The 19,822-nt window shown below is 38.2% G+C and overlaps 2 protein-coding genes and 2 non-coding genes across 4 annotated transcripts; 2 read left to right on the top strand and 2 right to left on the bottom strand.

Annotated features, from left to right (window-relative positions):
* The first annotated feature begins 771 nt into the window (after positions 1 to 771).
* On the top strand, positions 772 to 845 carry TRNAN-GUU. Its single transcript has one exon. It is a non-coding gene; the product is annotated as a tRNA-Asn (tRNA).
* A 2,863-nt stretch (positions 846 to 3,708) lies between these two features.
* Positions 3,709 to 4,304, bottom strand: LOC122646371. The gene is made up of 2 exons (XM_043839917.1): positions 4,070 to 4,304; positions 3,709 to 3,984 (listed from the first exon to the last, which is right to left on the bottom strand). The coding sequence occupies exons 1-2, from the start codon at positions 4,302 to 4,304 to the stop codon at positions 3,764 to 3,766; spliced, it is 456 nt and encodes a 151-aa protein (XP_043695852.1). The 3' UTR covers positions 3,709 to 3,763.
* A 2,506-nt stretch (positions 4,305 to 6,810) lies between these two features.
* On the top strand, positions 6,811 to 6,884 carry TRNAN-GUU. The gene has a single exon. It is a non-coding gene; the product is annotated as a tRNA-Asn (tRNA).
* An 11,623-nt stretch (positions 6,885 to 18,507) lies between these two features.
* Positions 18,508 to 19,524, bottom strand: LOC122646370. Its single transcript, XM_043839916.1, has 2 exons — positions 18,858 to 19,524; positions 18,508 to 18,770 (listed from the first exon to the last, which is right to left on the bottom strand). Exons 1-2 carry the CDS (start codon positions 19,090 to 19,092, stop codon positions 18,550 to 18,552), a joined length of 456 nt encoding a protein of 151 aa, XP_043695851.1. The 5' UTR covers positions 19,093 to 19,524; the 3' UTR covers positions 18,508 to 18,549.
* Between the last annotated feature and the right edge of the window lie 298 nt (positions 19,525 to 19,822).

The raw sequence follows: 19,822 nt of genomic DNA, 5'->3' as shown, positions 1-19,822 counted from the left end.
ATCCCACATAGAATATTTGTTCGGAGTGTGGACTTAGAGGAGAAGAAGTAAAGAAGAGGACGACATGTCAGTTTTGAAAGGTGACACCCAACATTTGAAAGGATAAAAAGACGTGTCACAGTCCATCTTTTTACGGTTAGATTCTTAAGCGTGGTGCTTTCTCAATGGTGGCCCGTCACAGGAAGGTAGTAGGGGAGAAAGTGAAAACATAAGCGGGTGAGGGAGGGGTATTGGATAGCTTTGTAATACTTAATTTTAGGTAATTTGATTATAGAAAAGATTGGACAATTTGGTAAAACGAAACCCTTTTTTGAATAATATTATAATTTTTGTTTAATTAAATTTCAAATTCTACCAATACAATAGCTCCTCTTTCAGCTTTAAAACCCATTAAACAGATTTGGCAATTAATTAAATTTAAAATGAGTAGGTCAAACCCCAGCCCATTTTATTTCAAATTTCAGCCCAATTTTCTCATGATGAGATGATCCAAAGGTGTGCAGCTCTCCCTGGATGCATCATAGGTCGAGCTTGGGCCTTTGTGTACGTGGTTGAATCAGTTGGTGAGTCGGTGACAAATGAAATTTTGAATTGCCATTGCCTCCATAGGAAAGTGAATATGTTTGGGTCTTGGGCTGCACAGAGGAGGTTGGATTAGTTGGATAAACTACAGTTTCGATCCACACCAATGTAGATTGGCCCATCTCGTTCTCATTGTCAAGTAGATTCCACTTGTTTTTTTAATAAATTTATACATGTCTATGTGCCTCAGCTGGAATAGCTCAGTTGGTTAGAGCGTGTGGCTGTTAACCACAAGGTCGGAGGTTCAAGCCCTCCTTCTAGCGATAATATGTTTTTTTTTTCCGCACATCCTTTGACCACATCATTGTGTCCATTCCTCCTGATTTGCAATGAATCCATGTTAGTTTTTAAATATGAGCTCCGGTATCTTCTACTCCCTCCCTCCCTTTTTTGTGGTTCAAGTCTACCATAAAGACTTCTTTAGAGGTAAGACTGGAAAGAAAACTAGAGTGGTGATTTACAATGAATCTATGTTAGTTTTTAAATATGAGCTCCGGTATCTTCTACTCCCTCTCTCACTTTTTTGTGGTTCAATGTCTACCATAAAGACTTCTTTAGAGGTAAGATTGGAAAGAAAGCTAGACTGGTGGGGGATCAATTTCTTACTGATAATGGGAGTTCTAACTTCTAAGTGAGATGAGTTTAGCCAGATATGAAGTCAATTACCTTTCCTTTTACCTTTTACCTTTTTTTTTTTTCCCTTCCCCTTTTGGGTGGCTCAAATGGCTACCATGAAGATTTCATTAGAGGTAAGACCAGAAAAACTTAAGTGGTGAAGATTAGATTTCTTATTGACCATGGAAGAGTTCCAATTTGAGTGATGGAGATCGATTTGAACTCCTATAGATCAAGAGAGTCAAATCATGGAGAAAGAATTGTAATATCCAGTGACTTGCAATCATCTCCACATGATCCAACTGAAAATTAGACTACTCTAGTCCCAGAGAATCTTTGATCTATTGGAGCACCTTAAGTGATGGGTGCATTAAATATAAAAATAAAGAGTTTTGGATAAGTAAGATTCTTATGATTGATTAATAAGAGTTACTTCTCCAATAGTTTACAACTTTCAAAAAAATTCTCTCGTTTTTTATAGGTACTTTTTTGTTTTTTTGGGTAGAATTTTTATAGGTACTTTATAAAATACGGAAAGATAAAATGCTAAACTAGGAAGTGAATATTGTACCTGCTAACTTTGGACCTAGATGACTCTACCAATCACACTAGTATTATAATTTACTTTAGCATACATGTAAATCAGTTATTAAGTACTTTTATATTCCATTTGATTGGTGAATTTTAATTATCAGTGGCATTTGATTTGAGAGGGTTGGCCTCCGCACAACGGTAAGGTTGCTCCATTGCGACCTAGAGATCACGGCCATAGGTTCAAGTTGGAAAACAACCTCTCTGCATATTGGGGGTAATGCTGTGTATATTATGATCCTCCCCAGACCCCACAGTGATAGAAACCTCGTGCACTATGAACGCTTTTTTTTTATGACATAAATTTAAGGGCAAGAGATCTTTGATTGGTCATGTAGCCTCTGCACCAGTATAGCGGCCAATGAGAATGCACCTAGGAATATTAACATGGATGGATTTATTTGCCCATCTCACATCACTTGATTACTTTTTAAAATGGGGTATTTTTTTGTAATTTTTCCTTTCCTTCACCCTTTCCTCTCCTTCTCCCTTTCTTATCCACCTCCGACGCCTTTAACTCCCTTCCACCCTCCTCTTTGGCACCCAGAACTAAAAGAATTGGATTCATATGGTGGAGGTTTGGTTACAATGGCTGCCGTGAGCTATACAATCACTCAAACCAGAGATAACTAATTAAGATATTGATCATGAAGAAAACCATAGGAAAGGCTTTCATCCTCCCCTGTCCCCGGCTAGCCCTGCCCATGGAGAGAGGCGAAATCTCAAGTGGGTCCTCCGTTAGTCTCGAAATTTCCTTTGTTGTTGCGTTCTACTCTACTCTACAAGTCTGTGAAACGTTTTAATGAACTCCAAAACCTACAAATTCTCACCTCACCGTAGAACCCAACTCAGGAGGAAATCAAACACATTTTCATTCAGCGCAAGGTTTAAGTCTTTCTGTAAATTCTTTTTGCATCTTTGATTCTCCCTTAATTTCCATATCTTTCTGGTTCTTTCTTGTTTTCTTTCAATTTTTTTATACTTTCTTGATTTCGAGTTCAAGTTTCATTAAACTGCTGCCAAGACCCAAGGAAAGGCCATAGTTATCGATTTAGGTACCACCTACAGCTGCGTGGGAGTATGGCAGAACGATCGTGTCGAGATAATCGCCAATGATCAAGGGAACTGGACAACTTCTTCTTATGTAACCAACACCGAATGGTTGATCGGTAATGCAGCAAAGGACCGGCTGCGGTTAACATACCCTTCTGACTTTCAAGGTTGTTCATGGACCCAGCGATTTTAGTTTCCGTTTTGGCTAGGGTTCTTGGACTTTCTTTCGCTGAGGCAGCCATGGCAAGGCGGGGCTCGGCTGGGACATGGGAGGGTGGAATGGCGGAGATGGTGGGGCTGCTTTCTGTGGAAGAAGAAGAAGAGAAGGAAAGGGAACAATGGAATTGGCGCCAGAGTTGGTTGTACACAGGATTTGAGGAAAGATTGAAAAGAAGATAGTTAATTTACATTTATAGCCCTTTTCAGTAATTGACAAGTCAAATTATAAGGGGCAAAATTGTCTGGTTACATATTCTGTTTGTACGCACCCGTTAGTTATTCAATACAAATATGCATTCCAAGTATTCAAATTTAAAGAATACAACTAAAATTGAACAACTTAATGGGCCATTTCAATCCAATTTTTTTAAATCCTGTAGTAGACTTTTAATAATTAAAGAGGTTTAAAGTGTCTAACAGACATAGTCAATGTCATTCTATTCCCCTGTTTAATGAGAGTTCATGAGCTTCAGGGACAAAACTAAAATTTCCCTTCTGCCATGGAGTAGGAAGGAAAAATTAATTATTTTTGAAACTCTCCCAACCTCAAGCTCAAGCTTGGAGGAGCAGGACAAGTTTTTATTCATGGACAACATTTTTCTTCCAAAATGGAAGCAGACAGAAAACCCCAGATCAAAGAAGAGAGTTTTAAGGACATCTTCCTGCTTCTTCTTTCTTTCTTATTGAATTTAAGATTTTTGCTTCAATGCGAATATAATTTGAGACTAATGGACTTGTTAAGCCATGATTTCCAGCTACTATTCCCCTTCCGAGCAGTAGAAATCATCGGTGACGGCGAAGATTTTCCAGCTCCAACTGGAATCCCTCGTCCAACCGACCTGGTTTCCTGATGCGGCTGCGGCTTCTTGCACATCACAAAATTCCTTCCTCCGCGTGATCCAATAGTATCCCATGGATTCAAAGCTTCAAAAGGAAAACCCACATAGATTTTATTGAACAAAACCAGATAATAATTTAGAATTCAATGACGGTGGTTGTAATGGAATACCATCGCCTCCGGCATTGGCGCGGTAGATGAGGAAATTATTGAGATCAGAGCCAAGAACAGGGAGACGACCTTCGCGAGCATAAGATTTAAGGGCGGTGTCGATGACTGCCGTGACGAGCTCTTCCTCACTGACGATGAAACGGATGGGTCCAGCGCTGCCCAGGAAATTGATGTTGATCAAGAGACGGTTTCCCTTGACGCTCTGCTTGCTCTTCTTGGGTTTCTGAAGCAACATTCTTTCCGCTCAAAAAATGGTTAGTGGCCTGGTCTGTAACAATCAGTCTACTTTCATTTAAGGTAGAAGCATTATTGAGAACATTCTCTTATGTCATGAGATTCTCAGAAGATTCGACGGAATGAACCACGTGTCTACTGCTTCATTTGCTCAAGCTTGACATCCACAAAGCCTTCGATTCTAGCTTGAGAAGAGATTTCATCAAGGAGTTCTTATCCAAGATTTTCTTTCCTCTGCTTTTATCTCTTGGGTGTTGGGTGTTGCACTGCATTCATCAGCTCATTTTTCTAATCTAGTCAAAGGAAGCCCGACGGGCATCTTTGGTGGTAGGGTAGGAATCTAGCAGGGATTTCATTTGTCCTCCTTATTGGTGAAGCCTCATTTTGGGAGAAAATGCAGTTGAGATCTCCGGAGGGCTTTTTCGGCCTCAAAATAATCTCGGAATGGTGAAAAATGACGCACGTTTTTGTCAAAGGCTAAGAGTTGTGTTGGGCTCGTCGAGATCTTCGAAACGAGTATTTTGGAGCCATATGTTATGTTTTGGTCTGGTTCTGTTTTTTTTTGGCAAGTTTGGGCCAGGGGCACTTTTGTATTTTCTAGGGTTAAGGCTTCCTTATATAATGCTCTTATCTCTTTGAGATGGGGTTAAGAGGGTTTGTAACATTTCTAGAAAAATAGTGAAATTTGTTCTATTGCTTGGCTGTGGATGTGGATGTAGCTTCCCACCTTGGGGGTGAACCACGTAAATCTCTATGTTGTGTGTTGTGTGTGCTTTCTCTATTCTATTTTTCTTTTGCAATTCGCCACTCTGGGCGTTGTTGTTCTTAACAATCCTACCTCTTCACTTTGGCTATGGAAGTCATGTTACGAAATGTTCAATCCAAAATAGAGCAGACCCTAATTGATTTGTTTCCCAAATGTGAATCCTTTCAATTATCTCATCTTGCTTTTGTGGACGACCTTATGGTCTTCTCAAAGGCCAACCCCCATTCGCCAGAAGCGTTGTATCAGACCTTCACTTTAATAGGCAGAACTCCCAATTTTTCTTAGCGAGTTTTCTGAATAAGAAGAAATCCCAGTTTCTGGTCAAGTATCTTGGCCTCTCATTAATTTCCTCTAGGTTGATAACTCATCAGTGTTCTACAATCCTAGACAACAACTAGAAATTAAAAGCTTCAGTTATGGAAAGCAAAATTTTTGTCATGTGTTGGGCACCTAAGTCTTTTTGCATTTGGCCCGATAACTTCCTGGCTGATGGACAAGTACCATTTGGATCTTTATCCCCTTCAGTTACTCAGTCCCCCTAACAAGGGAGCACAATTACCACCCTACCCCTGCTCGAGTGGGATCCACCCCCCCGGTCCCCCCTTATTAGAGGAAGAGGTGAACTGGGCAGGGCAGGGAACTGGAGAAGATAATATTCCAATACCATTCATGTTATGTTATGCCCATCTCACCATAGAAACACACTTGGCATCCCATTCTACGTGTAATTGTATCCCAAAAGTTGGTGAGAGTTCAAAGGGGTTAGTGGTTCTTGTTGAGAGAGAGCAAGAGCGCCTTGTATAGCTTATTGGAGTAAGCAAGGGTGTGGATGAGAATGGAGTAGAGTAACTCGTAAGAGAAGCAAAGGTTGTGCTTTGGAAACCATGAAATTAGGGCATAAGCTGTGTCGATAGTTGAAGACGAATAACTTTTAAGGATTTGAAGAGGGAGTGCTAGAGTGGGGAGGGTACGCAAGATAGGACTCAATGGGATCAAGGGAGGGGAGGGGGAGAGGGGGGGGGGGGGGTTAAGTATCTCAAATAGAATATTTGTTCTCAGTGTGGATCTAGAGGAGAAGAAGTAAAGAAGAGGACATCGTGTCAGTTTTGAAGAGCGATAGGGGGAAATTAATCCTCTCAAGAGTGGGCAGTACACCACACTTGAGAATTCAACCGTCCAACCAATACTTGAAAGGATAAAAAGACGTCATTGCTCATGTTTTTGTGGTTGAAATTTTAAGTGTGATGCATTGGCCAGGCAATGCACCGCACTTGAGAGGATGACAATCCGACTGATCTCTAGTGGTGCTTTCTCGATGGTGGCAATTAATCAAATTTGAATTGAGCCAGATCAAACCCGGCCCATCATAGTTCAAATTTCAGCCCAATTTTCTCATAATGAGATGGTCCAAGTTGTGCAGCTCTCCCTGGATGCATCATAGGTCGAGCTTGGGCCTTTGTGTGGTTGAATATGTTGCTGAGTTGGTGACATATGAAATTGTGAGTTGCTATTGCCTCCATAGGAAAGTCAATATGTTTGGGTTTTGGGCTGCTAGTCCAATCACTTCATTTTGAAGCCCATAAAATTGAAGGCCATTGGAACATCTTAACACAAAGGAGATTGGATTAGTTGCATAAACTACAGTTTAGATCCAGACCAATGTAGATTGGCCCATCTCGTTCTCATTGTCAAGTGGATTCCACTGGTTTTCCTTTAAATTTATACATTTAATTTTACCTCAGCTGGAATAGCTCAGTTGGTTAGAGCGTGTGGCTGTTAACCACAAGGTCGGAGGTTCAAACCCTCCTTCTAGCGATAATATGTATATATTTACTTTTTTCGTGCATCCCGAATAGTCGAGTTAAGCCACTAAGGGTGTTAATCAGTTTGGTTTGGTTCAAACCGTTTAACTAAACGGCCTCAACATTGAAACTATAGCCGAACCATTTATTAAACGATTTCACTGTTTCGATTTTAAACGGTTCGGTAAACGGTTTCTATTTTCTTTTGGCACATCTATGTACATTTAATAGTGTTAAATGGTCTCGATTTTGAAACCATAATCGAACCATTTATTAAACGGTTTCACGGTTTCGATTTGATTTCGATAAACGGTTTCAATTTGCTTTGGACACCCTTAGCCACTACATCATAACTCATGATTTTGAATTGCATCAAACCAAAAAAAAATGAACCATGCATACATGCATGCATGTAGTACTAACGTAGAACTTTCATAACCACAAGATAAATGCTGGAGTAAGTTCCTCTTGATTTGCAGATGAAATGCTACAGATGAGTTTATGTTCTTTTCTCAATTCTCTAACCCAAACTTCTGCTTTAACTATTAGATTGTATGGATTATTTAGTTTTTAAATATGAGCTCTGGTATCTTTTACTCCCCCACCCCCTCTCCTTTTTTTCATGGCTCAATGGCTACCTTAAAGACTTCTTTAGAGGTAAGACCGGAAAGAAATTAAAGCTAAAGTGGTGGTGGATGGGGGATCAATTTCTTATTGGTCATGGGAGTTCTAAGTGAGATGAGTTTAGCTAGATGTGAGGTCAATTATTTATTTTCCTTTTACCTTTTCTTTTTTTTTTTTTTCCTTCCCCTTTTTGATGGATCAAACGGGCTACCATGAAAACTAAGTGTTGAAGGTTAGATTTCTTATTGACCATGGGAGAGTTTTAGGTAGATGTGAAACCAAGCATTCACACTTCATTAGAAGAGTTAAAAACTAGGACCAATTTGAGTGGTGGCCGGAGGTTTGAATTGAACTACAGATCAAGCAAGTGAAATCATGGAAAAGGACCAGAGTATCTTTGATCTGTTGGATCACATTAAATATAAAAATAAAGAGTTTTGGATAAGTAAGATTCTTGTGATTGGCTAGTAGGAGTTATTTCTCCAATAGTGTGCGTTTGGTTGCGTAAATCTTTTGGATGTGGTCTGATTGTGGATGGTCATCCACTTGAGTTACCATCTGTTGAATCGTAATTCTAGAAAATAAACTGTTTGGTTGTCATGATTCTGTGACGTGATTCTTCTTGAAAAACTGTTTGGTTACCCTGAGTTTGTCAATTGGATTCACCCTGAATCTATTTGAAAAACTGTTTGGTTATCCTGAGTCTGTTAGTTGGATTTACCCTGAATATACCTGAATAACTGTTTGGTTACCCTAAGTCTGTCAGTTACTAAACTTTGCATTTAAAAGTATAAGACACATTAACAAAAACAAAATACAATTACCATATTAATGTTCTCAAATAATTAATTAAATCCAATTACCACCCAACCTTATATAACCTAAAATTGTTAATATGCCATTGCTATGAGTGAGTGTGAGCTTAGGTGTAGGGGCAGCAAGGGGTGGGGGTGACTGTGTCAGTGCTGTGCTCAGATGTATGGGTAGCAAGGGGTGGGGGTGACTGTGTGCTTAGGTATGACAACGTAGAGGGTATGACTCAGTATGACTCAATAGCTTTCATTTAAGTAAAACAAAAGTTCAGATTCCCCCAGGCCTCACCCTATTCTGATGGGTAAATTAGTTCACTTCAAGATAAGAAATTAAATAAGAAGCTACTACTACATGAGAGTCGTGATGGAGTCGAACCATCATCTCCTGGGAACAAACCCAGGTGCTCTTCCTTTTGAGCTAAAGACTCACCTACCTACATAAACCATATCACAAAAACATATAGCAACTGAACAAAAGCGAAAAAAAAACATTTGAAGCCAACCCACAGATCTAACATCATTTATTTTTTGTTGTTCTTCCTTATTATCTAAATGCCCAGCAAGAACTGGTTGTAAATCAACAGGATCTGACAGCAACTGGCATAATGTTGAGTGGATCAAATCAAAAAAATAAAAATAATAATAACAAGAACGACAACAAAGACAACAGTAGCCACATAGTTAAATCAACTTCAACTTCGAGCTAATTAAGAAGAGTTGCACCAATACAGCAGTTGTGGTAAACTATAACAGAAAACAGTGGGGGAGAAATATGTGAAAGAAGTAGCAACACTTAACTAATTGATCTAAATATCTTGGAGACAGAGAGGGTCATTCCGTGTTCATGTCTCAGACTATCAATTTATAAATATAAATGAAGAAGAAAATTAAATCTAATGCAAACAATATAATTGCAAAATGTAGGTAAGCAATTAATCACGCACCAAATGAAAAATTTTTGCAAATTTTTGGGAGGTGTTGGGTAGACAGGATGTTTTATTGGACATAAGAGGATATGGTTTGGTGTTTGTGTGATCTGTTTTGCAAACAAAGAAACAGAGCAGTTATAGAATTGATTCCTAACTACACATCAATAGTAGACGAATTCTAATTTCTATGATTAAACATCTTCAGTAGCTATAGCCAAATTAAATGTATTATTGGAATGGTTGCATCACTCAGATGAGAAATAAGAATTTACCTATTCCTTTATTTGTTGAAATAATCTTACTAGATAGACAAAAAATCCCGCATGTAATGGAAATGTTTGAAACAAAGACACTTGCTAGGGGTAGGTAGAGCTATAGAACAAATCTTTGCCAATTTTTATGCAGCACCAGTACTTCAATTAATCTATATTATCTCCACAGTCCATGCAATCCCCAAAATTTCACAAAATTAGGTTTCTAGGCCTACAAACTGACTTGTTTCCAGGTCCTGCATACAACTTTTCATTCTCCAACTGGTTTGAACTTCTAAACCCTTCATTTCTCTTCAATACCCATTAGATATTGCTAAATTTCAACAGAAAATCATAACTAATTTAATACTAAGTCCATCAAGCTACTGCAGAGGAAAAACAAAATGAAAAATGTAGAGCACTAGTCACTCATATGCAAAGAAAAAAGTGAAGAATTCGAGCAGACATGAAACAGACTCAAACTAGATGTATTGATTCTCCTAGAAAATTAAAACAAAAAAATAAAAAAAATAAACTGTTGTTCAATCCAATTACATTTTTGAACTTCCATATAACCAATCTCATAAATAAAATAAAATGAGTTTCAACCCCTTATAGTGTAGAAACAACTAACACAAAAATCAGGTATGCAATGAATAAATTAGGTCTACTTTCTTAGCTTGAGCCCACAACATCTTATCCTAATTAAACTTTAAAAAAGCTCCGGTATCGTGCCAAAGTAACCCCAAAGAAGAGACACAGAAACAACACATGTTATAACCGAAAACCAAAAAAGAACTGTTAATGAGGCCTAATGTGTACAAGACCAAGTGCAGAGGTCGATTACTTGATTTATTGGGGGGAGGGGAAAAACTATCACTTGGGGCTGGAGATGCACAACAAATAAAAGAAAATGGGACAATGACAATTGGTTAAATCATAAACTAAGAGAAAACTCTAAGCACAGCAATGGAAATGCTTATGTGAGCATTTTAGCAGCATTAAGCCATTGACATCTGGTTCTCAGTAAAAAACTGTAGGTAGGCATCTGGTTCTCAGTCTCTTGATTGCTATATGGAGTGTGCACCACAATAGGCAGTAAAGTATGGGCAAAAGAGTAACAAAGATGAAGGTTAAACTAGGGGCTTAATTGGTAAGCCTGGTACGATTCAATGCCGAAGCTATCCTCTGAGTCAAGAAGACATACCTCCTCGGACGTCTAATCCTAACATTCAACTGCATTTGGTGTTTGGATTACTGTTCAAGTTTTGATGGAAGCATTTTGTCTTTGAAATAAAGGGATTGTGATTTGGTTCAGGGTACTTTTTAGTTTCATTAATTATATGATCGTAGCTCTAACCTTCGTTCACTTACCTTACCCAAATCAATTACCTCTATCGGAATCCCAGTTATGAAATGGTTTTCATTCAGATCATAGTCTGCCGATCTCTTTACTGTCGAATATTTTGAGAGGCTGAGACTGAGTGGAGTTCTCCAAAGTTATGGATAAGGACACGCCACACACACGGACACGCTCCCTCTCGGCCTCTATCACAACCCATCTCCCCAAAATTCTCTTTTAATATTTTCGATTATATGTTTCAAAATCAAATTTATCTTTTCTTTCAGCAGCAGTGCAGTTCTCCTGAACTCTCTCAAATCTTAACCTTCAACTGTTATTCCTAAACATATCTGAAAATCCTCCATTAACAATGGTTTTAGATAGAATTCAGGGTTTCATCTTATTCAAGTAGAACAAGTGCGTGTGTAATCAATTGAGACAGGGAAAGAACATAAATAGAATTTCACCTGAACAGGAGCCCTAGCAGGCCTTTTTTCAGCAGCTCTTCTCAACAGGAGTCGTCCAAGCTTCCTTAGTCTGCAAGTTCTCAAAGCTTTTCGTTTTCGCTTGAGTTTGTGAAAGAGAGCAGAGAGGAAGCGAGAGAGTCCGAGAGAGAGAGAACGCAGGTTCAAGCCATGGATGAACAACCATTGTTTCCCTAGGTCGCAAGAGAGTCCAGAGAGTCGAGAGAGAGAGAACACAGGTCGCGATTCACGATTTGTTTTTTGATTCAAGGCAAAAAGCAATCATTCACTTTTGGATGATGGTATTTATACTAACCCTAGAATTTGTAATTCATATCTGAGTTCACCTAAAGAGGTAAACCTAGATATGGATCATATTTGGTGTAAAAATCAAAATCATGCAATTCTTGTAATCCATTGGAATTAAGCAACCAAACGATTTTATTAATTTAGAATTATGATCCGACAGAACACCATTCTGTTGATTTATGCAACCAAACGCACCCTACAACTTTCAAAAGGATTGTGTCTCTTTTTATAGGTACCTTATAAAATACGGAGAGATAAAATGCTAAACTAGGAAGTGAATATTGTATTTGCTCCACGGACATAGATGACTTTACCAATCACATTTTTCTCACACTGGTATTATTATCATTTAGTAAGTAGTTTTATATTCCATTTGATTGGTCAATTTTAGGGTCTGCTCGATAACTTTAATGTTGTTTCTGTGCTGAGAAACAGCAGAACAATTTTTTTTGTTTCTGTGCTGAGAAACCGCTTTTGACCCGCTTTTGACCCGTTCTAGAAACGTTTCCAGATGAGCAGGGTAAAGTATGTGGAAAATTCATACACAGAGATCAAACAATAGGCATCTAAAGTCATCCAAGGCTCTTCCCTCCAAACAAATCTCTTTCATCATAAAGTTACAAGCCAACCCTCAATCTCAAGTCAATTGGAAATTCAAAACTCAGATTGCATAGCGCACTATTATAACAATTCCAGCCAATGTAGGGTGACCATGGACTTAGATAAAAAATTTCAAGCAGGACACCCAATCCTCAAATTCAGGAGTGAATACCTTGGCGAAACCCCAGACCTAATCCTCATAGAGAAAACCCAGTTTAACAAAGGCACTGGAGTTGCAGCTACCAAGCAAATGGTGAACTCCATGTCGTCCTTGAATCTCTCCATTTCTTCATTCAAACCCCTCCAACCAATGCAAGTTTTCAAAGCAGCTCTCTCTTCCCCCTACACGGCTTCAACAATTCTCCCCACTTAGGTTGTAAAACCCTTGAATCAAAACATCTAAAATAGAAATAAATAAACCTATTGCTTGCACCTTTAGATTTAGGGTTTCTGCAAAACGCAAGAAGAAGAAGATGAAGAGGTAGAATAAGAGAGAAAGGTAAAAAAATCGCAAGACAAATCGCAAAGAAAAAAAAAAGGGTAAAGAAGAGGAAGAAGAAGAAGAGAGGATAATGGGGTTTTACCTTTGGATTTAGGGCTTTTCGATCTTGCTTGGAGAGGAAGAGAATGGAGCTTTCATATGGCTTTGGAGATGGCTTCCATGGAGCTTCTTAGAGCTTGTTGAATTACGAGTTCTCCTTGGTGGTTTTCGTTCAGAGCTCGTGAGGAGGACGGCAGTGGGTTAGGTCAAATGAAAAGGCAAATGATGTGAAAATATCGGGCACAGTTTTGTCCAACTTGTACCCACAAAACAGCATTTATGCTTTGTCAAAAGTCTTCCATGCCACATAAATTTTGATTTATGCTCCCAAGAACACATTCTACGAAACACCATTTACCAAGAGTTTCTTAGGGTGTTTTCCCGTTTCTCAGAATGGGACAACACCAGAAACCGTTTCTCAATGCTGTTTCTGTGCTGAAACTGTGCTGAGAAACAACAGAATAGTTTTTTCTGAAACTTGACCCGCTTGGTAAACCTGTTTTGAAAATTTGTTCCCAAGAGACTCCCTTTGTTGCTTCCCTCTGGAGAAATGGCTATCAAGTAAGTGAAGAAAACGACTCAAATATGAATAACAAACAGAGAAAATCGATCCAAGTAATCAAGTGTAAAAATGATTTATTTTTTAATAAAACCCCAAAACCCATTCACGATCGAAACCCTTCTTCCCTTCGCTTTCACTTCGGCCTTCCCAATCTCTGCACCTTGTGCCACTACCGTTTCTTGCAAACCATTCTCAAATCGAAGATGCAACCAAAGGAGCCCTAGGATACCTCTATAATCAACACCAGAGTTGGACGCTTGTGCTCCAATCTGAGAACCAAACATTCCCAAATCCCAACTTTCTCGTTGGTGTCTTTCTCTCTAATCCCCATTACAGATTTGCAGACTAACAAATAGGGGAATTGTGGCGACTGGTGTCTTTCTCTCTAATCCCCATTACCCCTCACCTGGATTTGTAGACTAGCTCTATCCTCTCTCTCACGATTCACCTCAAACTCAAAACAATTTCAACAATTCGAAGCTTCAAGACCGTCCAAACGAGAAGGAGAAAACAGAAGTTTTTTTTTCTTCTAGAAGAGTTGTAGAGAATGACTGATGCGATCATTTTGGTGGTGGAGAGCTTGCGATATGGCAGTAGATGGTTGTTAATGGCCTTGCAATTGACTTCGCAAATGAAAATCCATGAGTCCAATTTGCAACGGCGTGAACGAGAGAGAGAAAGATTCTCCAGACCTTCTCTTTGCAACAATGATCTTCAACTGAGAGAGATACCCCTCAGGGAGTCGCTTGGAGGTCAAGCTTGAGAGCGAGAGACAAAGACAGAGAGAGGGTACTTGTGCTAGCTTCGACGATGACAGCATCAACTCGACCTCAGGCGTTAGGGTTTTCTTCTCAAACCTTGGTGAAGAGGACAACAAGCTTGTGGTTGTGAAAATGAAAAGATATGTAGACTTGTCGAAATTATTGGGCACAGTTTTTAATTTTCAGCACAGAATGACAGAACATGTCCAACATGTCCAACATGTTCTGTCAAAAGTCTTCCAGGGAGCATAAATTTTGATTTATGTTTCCAAAAACACTCACAAAAAACACTTTGTTATCAAGCGGTTTTTGGGTGTTTTCCCATTTCTCGGAACGGAAAAACACAAAATCTATTTCTCGTAAGGTTATCAAGCGGGCTCTTAGTTGTCAGTTGCATTTGATTTGAGATAGAGGGTGGGTCTCGGAGCAGCGGTAAGGTTGCTCCATTGCGACCTAGAGATCACGGATTCAAGTTGGAAAGCAACCTCTTTGCAAATTGGGGGTCATGTTGTGTACATTACGACCCTACCCAGACCCCCCCCTAATGATAGGAGTGTCGTGCATTATGCACGCCCTTTTTTTTATTTATTATTATCTAATTTGACATAAATTAAGGGCAAGAGATCGTTGGTTACTCATGTAATCTCTGCACCAGGGTAGGGGCCAATGAGAGTGCACTTAGGGGTATTTACATGGATGGATTTTTTTATTTCACAAGGGGCGGGATGATAAATTCATGTACTCCTTTGTCTAGGTGTTGTAACCACGTGGCCAAGCAATATTCTTTTTTAATAACTTAAAACTTATGTTGGGTCTAGAAGTGTCGCTTTATTAAGTGTGCACTTGATATTTAGTTATTCAAAGTTTCAAACCAATATGGATTCCAAGGATTCAAATTTAAAAAATACAATTAAAATTGAACAATTTAATGGAACATTTCAATCCAATTTTTAAATCTTTGAGTAGACTTTTAATAATTAAAGAGGGTTAAAGTGTCTAATAGACATAGTCAATGTCATTTCATTACATGTTTTATGAGAGTTCATGTCTGCATTATTAGCTTAAGACAAAATTAAAATTTCCTTTTTGTCATGGAGTAAGAAGAATCTCTTGCCTACTGGTGATGTGATCATAGGATGAGATTCTTATCTTATCCACAAACTCTTATCTGGTATCGATGAACACGAAAATGCCTTTCATCTGACGGCACTAATGATCATGTGCAAGGGATTCTCCCTTGACCGTGGGTGTCGTTTTGTAAATCGAGTCAACATCAATTGCTTGCTTAGATTAAGGGGAAAGAGTTTATTTAACAAAATAATATGTTCTGGTATAACCCATAATTAAGAACAAGGTTGACATTAAGAGGGGAAAGAGAAAACACAAGGAAGCAAAGATACAGCCTTCATTGGATGAGATAAACCAATCCACTAGTAAATGATTGAAAATCGAATTAAAAACGAAAGGCTACCAACCTTTTTCCTTCTCCCTTTTAAATCTAATCTCTTTTCCTTCCCTATTTTATATCTTTTTGATTCGCAACACAGCTGTGGTGTTGTAGATATTGGGGACTTAGAAGCATAATCTGTGGAAATCTATAGTTTTTCTTTCAATTCTAATAAGAGATTGGATCATTGGAAAGGGAAAGTCCCTCAACAACCAGGGCAAGGAAGCACTGGTAGATCCCCAGCATTTAATCCTATAGACAAAGTATTGGTTTCATTTAGAAAGTGAACTCTTTACACTATTTTCGCTAAGAAACCCAAAATTGCAAACAAACTTTATCGACCGGAGTCTCTTTATAAGGTAAAATTAATTTCACTCATGAACGTAGACAAGGATTGCAGGTTACTCATTTCATCCTTGTTGACTTCACCTCACTCGCCCCGTGGTATGGTACTATCTGATCCATTAATTTGACTTGGCAGAGTATTTATTTGTCTTATTGTCTTGTTGTCTTGTTGCGTAAGAAAGAGTGAGAATAAGATTTAGGGGCGTTTCGTGTTAAGGTTTTCTGAAGAGAGTTATTGCGGACCTTTGGGTGTTCTTGAGAGATCTCTGTTATATTAAAAATGAAGAAAATGACTCAGATCTATATGACTTGTACATTCACCTTGGGACTTCAACAAGGTGCCACTTGTCACACAAATAAAGGATCGAGACCTCTGTGAATATTTCACACCTTAAAGATTACATACACACATTTAAGTACCAATTTGGTCAAAATGATTTTTTAACCATGTGATCTAAAACACAGATTAAAATCATCATTCTTGTGGACTTAATTTTGTTTCATTTGATATCTTAGATGGGACCAACTTCCAAATTTCAAAACCTAAGATATTTACCCAAAAAAAAAAGAAAAAGATATACTAAAAATTAAATGATTTTACTGTAAATTCCAATTGAAGACAAATGTCCCAAAGAAAGATACAAATTAAAAGTCTCTTTCTTTATTTTGAGAATATTATCAAACATGTGGAGCTTTGTATGTAAACTGTAAAGCATCACAAATATATGAGATAATATTAGTGAAAAAAATAACAGATTTTTTTTAAGAACTTGACCTAATAGTTACCCTTTAGAATTTCCCTATTGACAATCCAAATAATAAAACTATTTCATTCCATGTGGCAGCCAATGACATAACCATACAAATAAGAAAATTCTAAGTCTTTATTTATTTTATTTTATTTAAAAAATAATAATACTAGAAATCATGTGGAGTCATATACGTGAAGAATTAAAATTGTATTATTTCTAGAAATCAAATTTTTTTCCTAAGTTTGTAGCATAAATATTGTAAATCTAGTGAGGGATGAAAATTGTTGAAAGGATGTGGGTGTTATTCCAAATTTAAAGATTCTCATATTTTCTATTTCAGTTTAGCTCTTGTCATTGTCAATAAAAAGGAATTTTGCTTTCCATGAATCCCATCGTTTCTTCTTGATGTTGAAGTGAAACTATGATCTGTAAACCATAAAATTTAGAATTTTTTTTCTTCCTTTCTTTAGTGTGAAGAAAAGGTTAAACTTCACAAATATGAAATACAAACAATTTTAATTCTCTCCGTACGATTTGATCATCAATCTTTTTGAAAGGTCCACTTCAAAACCTTCAAACAATAGGTGGATGGAACTCTTCAAATACATAAAGGCATCAAGGACATGAACAAACCAATGTGAGACTATAACTCCCAACTTTTAAACATTTCCTCACTTGTATAGCTTCAGCATACTTAACTGATTAACTCTGTAGGTGGATAAATAACTTAGGGACACAATAAATGGACCTATATACCAATTTGAAGGATCCAACTTGAAACTTTAAGGAATTATGTGGATAAAATTTCTCAAGTATACGACGGCACTAAAGACCAAAATAAATTGATGTGGGATAATAACTCTATAACTCTCAACATCTCCACATGCTCCAAACATTAATTTAGGCAAACATGTTTTTAATTAACCACATTTTTTCTTGTTTCTATATATTAAGATCTGATCATCAAGACTTATTAAACCAAGGTTCTTATTCCTCAACAAAGGCTACTATTTTATTGAGCCACGTCACTAGGATATCCTCAGGAATCTAGATTAGCTACATGCCAAATTTTATAAGTCTAGTTCAATCATATGATCCAAAATGTATAAGATTTTCAATCCATTTACGGACTAGATAGGTTATTGGTTGGCATTAAAGTAAATTCTCATAACCTAAGATCCCTCAATTTGACATTATGTCATATGCTCTTCACATATGTGGTGTCTTGTGAGAGCCGAGAAGTGAATTCAAAATCAGTTCTAATTTTTTTACTCTTTTTATTTTTTTTTGTTCATAAAGTGGCCTACCTCAAGACTCAAATACAAACATTTTCAGTCTTCTTCCTCCTCCTATAAGGGTTTAAATGTATCGAATTAAATAGGGTTTTGAGTTCTGATTCAGTAATTTCTCAGAATCGTATAAAATGAACCTCATTTTGTCCAATGTCGAAGCCCATGTATAGAATTGTCTACTGCAAGAGTTCTGATTTAGTGATTTCTCAAATATTGAATCCCACAGATTTTACAGGCACAGTTAAATTGGGTTTTTCAGTGATGATTCCTCACAATGCATTAAATTCAGAACCATTTCATGAAATAGCCATTATCTGAATTGTAATGGCTCTTTCAAACAAGGAAGACTGAAAATCAACCACACTAGTTCAAACAAGATGCACATACAGAATGACAGAAGAAGAGGTTCAGTAATTTGTGAATCAAAAGGGTCTCCAATACTGTAATTATTTTTGAAACTCTCCCAAGCTCAAGCTCAAGCTTTGAGGAGCAGCACATGTTTTATTCATGGACAACATTTTTCTTCCAAAATAGAAGCAGACAGAAAACCCAACTACTGTAACAGAAGGCAAATGATCAAAGAAGAGAGTTTTAAGGAGATCTTCCTGCTTCCTTCCTCCTTTATGGTTGAATTTCAGATTTTTGCTTCAATGCGAAGAGATCTTTAGACTAATGGACTTGTTAAGCCATGATTTCCAGCTACTATTCCCCTTCCGAGCAGTAGAAATCATCGGTGACGGCGAAGATTTTCCAGCTTCAACTGGAATCCCTCGTCCAACCGACCTGGTTTCCTGATGGGGTTGCGGCTTCTTGCACATCACAAAATTCCTTCCTCCGCGTGATCCAATGGTATCCCATGGATTCAAAGCTGCAAAAGGAAAAAACCCACATAAGTATTATTGAACAAAACCAGATACTAATTCAGAATTCAATGAAGATGGTTGTAATGGAATACCATCGCCTCCGGCATTGGCGCAGTAGAGGAGGAAATTTTTGAGATTAGAGCCAAGAACAGGGAGACGACCCTCGCGAGCATAAGATTTAAGGGCGGTGTCGATGACCGCCGTGACGAGCTCTTCCTCACTGACGATGAAACGGATGGGTCCAGCGCTGCCCAGGACATTGATGTTGATCAAGAGACGGTTTCCCTTGACGCACTGGTTGTTCTTCTTGGGTTTCTGAAGCAACATTCTTCCGTTTTTCGTTGTTATTGTTTTCTAATCGAAGATATAACTGAACGATGAAGGGCTAAGAGAATCGAATCGAATCGAATCGAATCAAAGCGAAATAAACGAAACTCGATAAGATCACAGATCAAGGCGATGATGGATGATGAGAAAGTAATTTAGATTGGTAGAGAGGAAATAATGGGTTTTGGATTCTTTCAGGGATCAAGGCCGAGGCAGCGGTAGTACCAGCGTTGCTTGCAGGAACCAAAGGAGAGAGCAGAGGCAGCAGAGAGAGAGAAAAACAACTGCGCGGTTACCCTCGCAGAGTGAGAGAAGAGCATGAAATCACACGCGGCGATTTCCACCATGAACAACAGCCAGAGTAGGGATTTGGGATTCTGTTTTGTCTGGAAGCGAATTGATATCAGAAAGAGATAGACAGCGAATACGAGAGAGAGAGAGAGAGAAAGAGAGATTCGGGGTTTCGACTTTTGATCCAGCAAAGGAAGATAATTAATGGAGGAGATGTCTTTGGATCCTTCCTGGGTTAGGATTTGGATCTGTGTGAAAAAAGGGTTTTAGGGTTAATAAGGTTACTCCTCCTCTGGCCTTCTCTCTCTCTCTCTCCCTTTCTCTTACTCTCTTTGCGGACACAGAGTGAGAGGTGAGATGGTTCGCTTCCGAGGGGAGAAACGCGGGTATTTGAAGTCACCAGAAGACTTTTCTCTGCAAATTCTTTATTTTATTTTAT

This window comes from Telopea speciosissima, chromosome 11 (genome assembly GCF_018873765.1).
Source record: "Telopea speciosissima isolate NSW1024214 ecotype Mountain lineage chromosome 11, Tspe_v1, whole genome shotgun sequence".
Lineage (NCBI taxonomy): Eukaryota > Viridiplantae > Streptophyta > Magnoliopsida > Proteales > Proteaceae > Telopea > Telopea speciosissima.
Note: the sequence above shows the minus strand (reverse complement) of the source record. Positions and strands in the feature narration are given on the sequence as shown.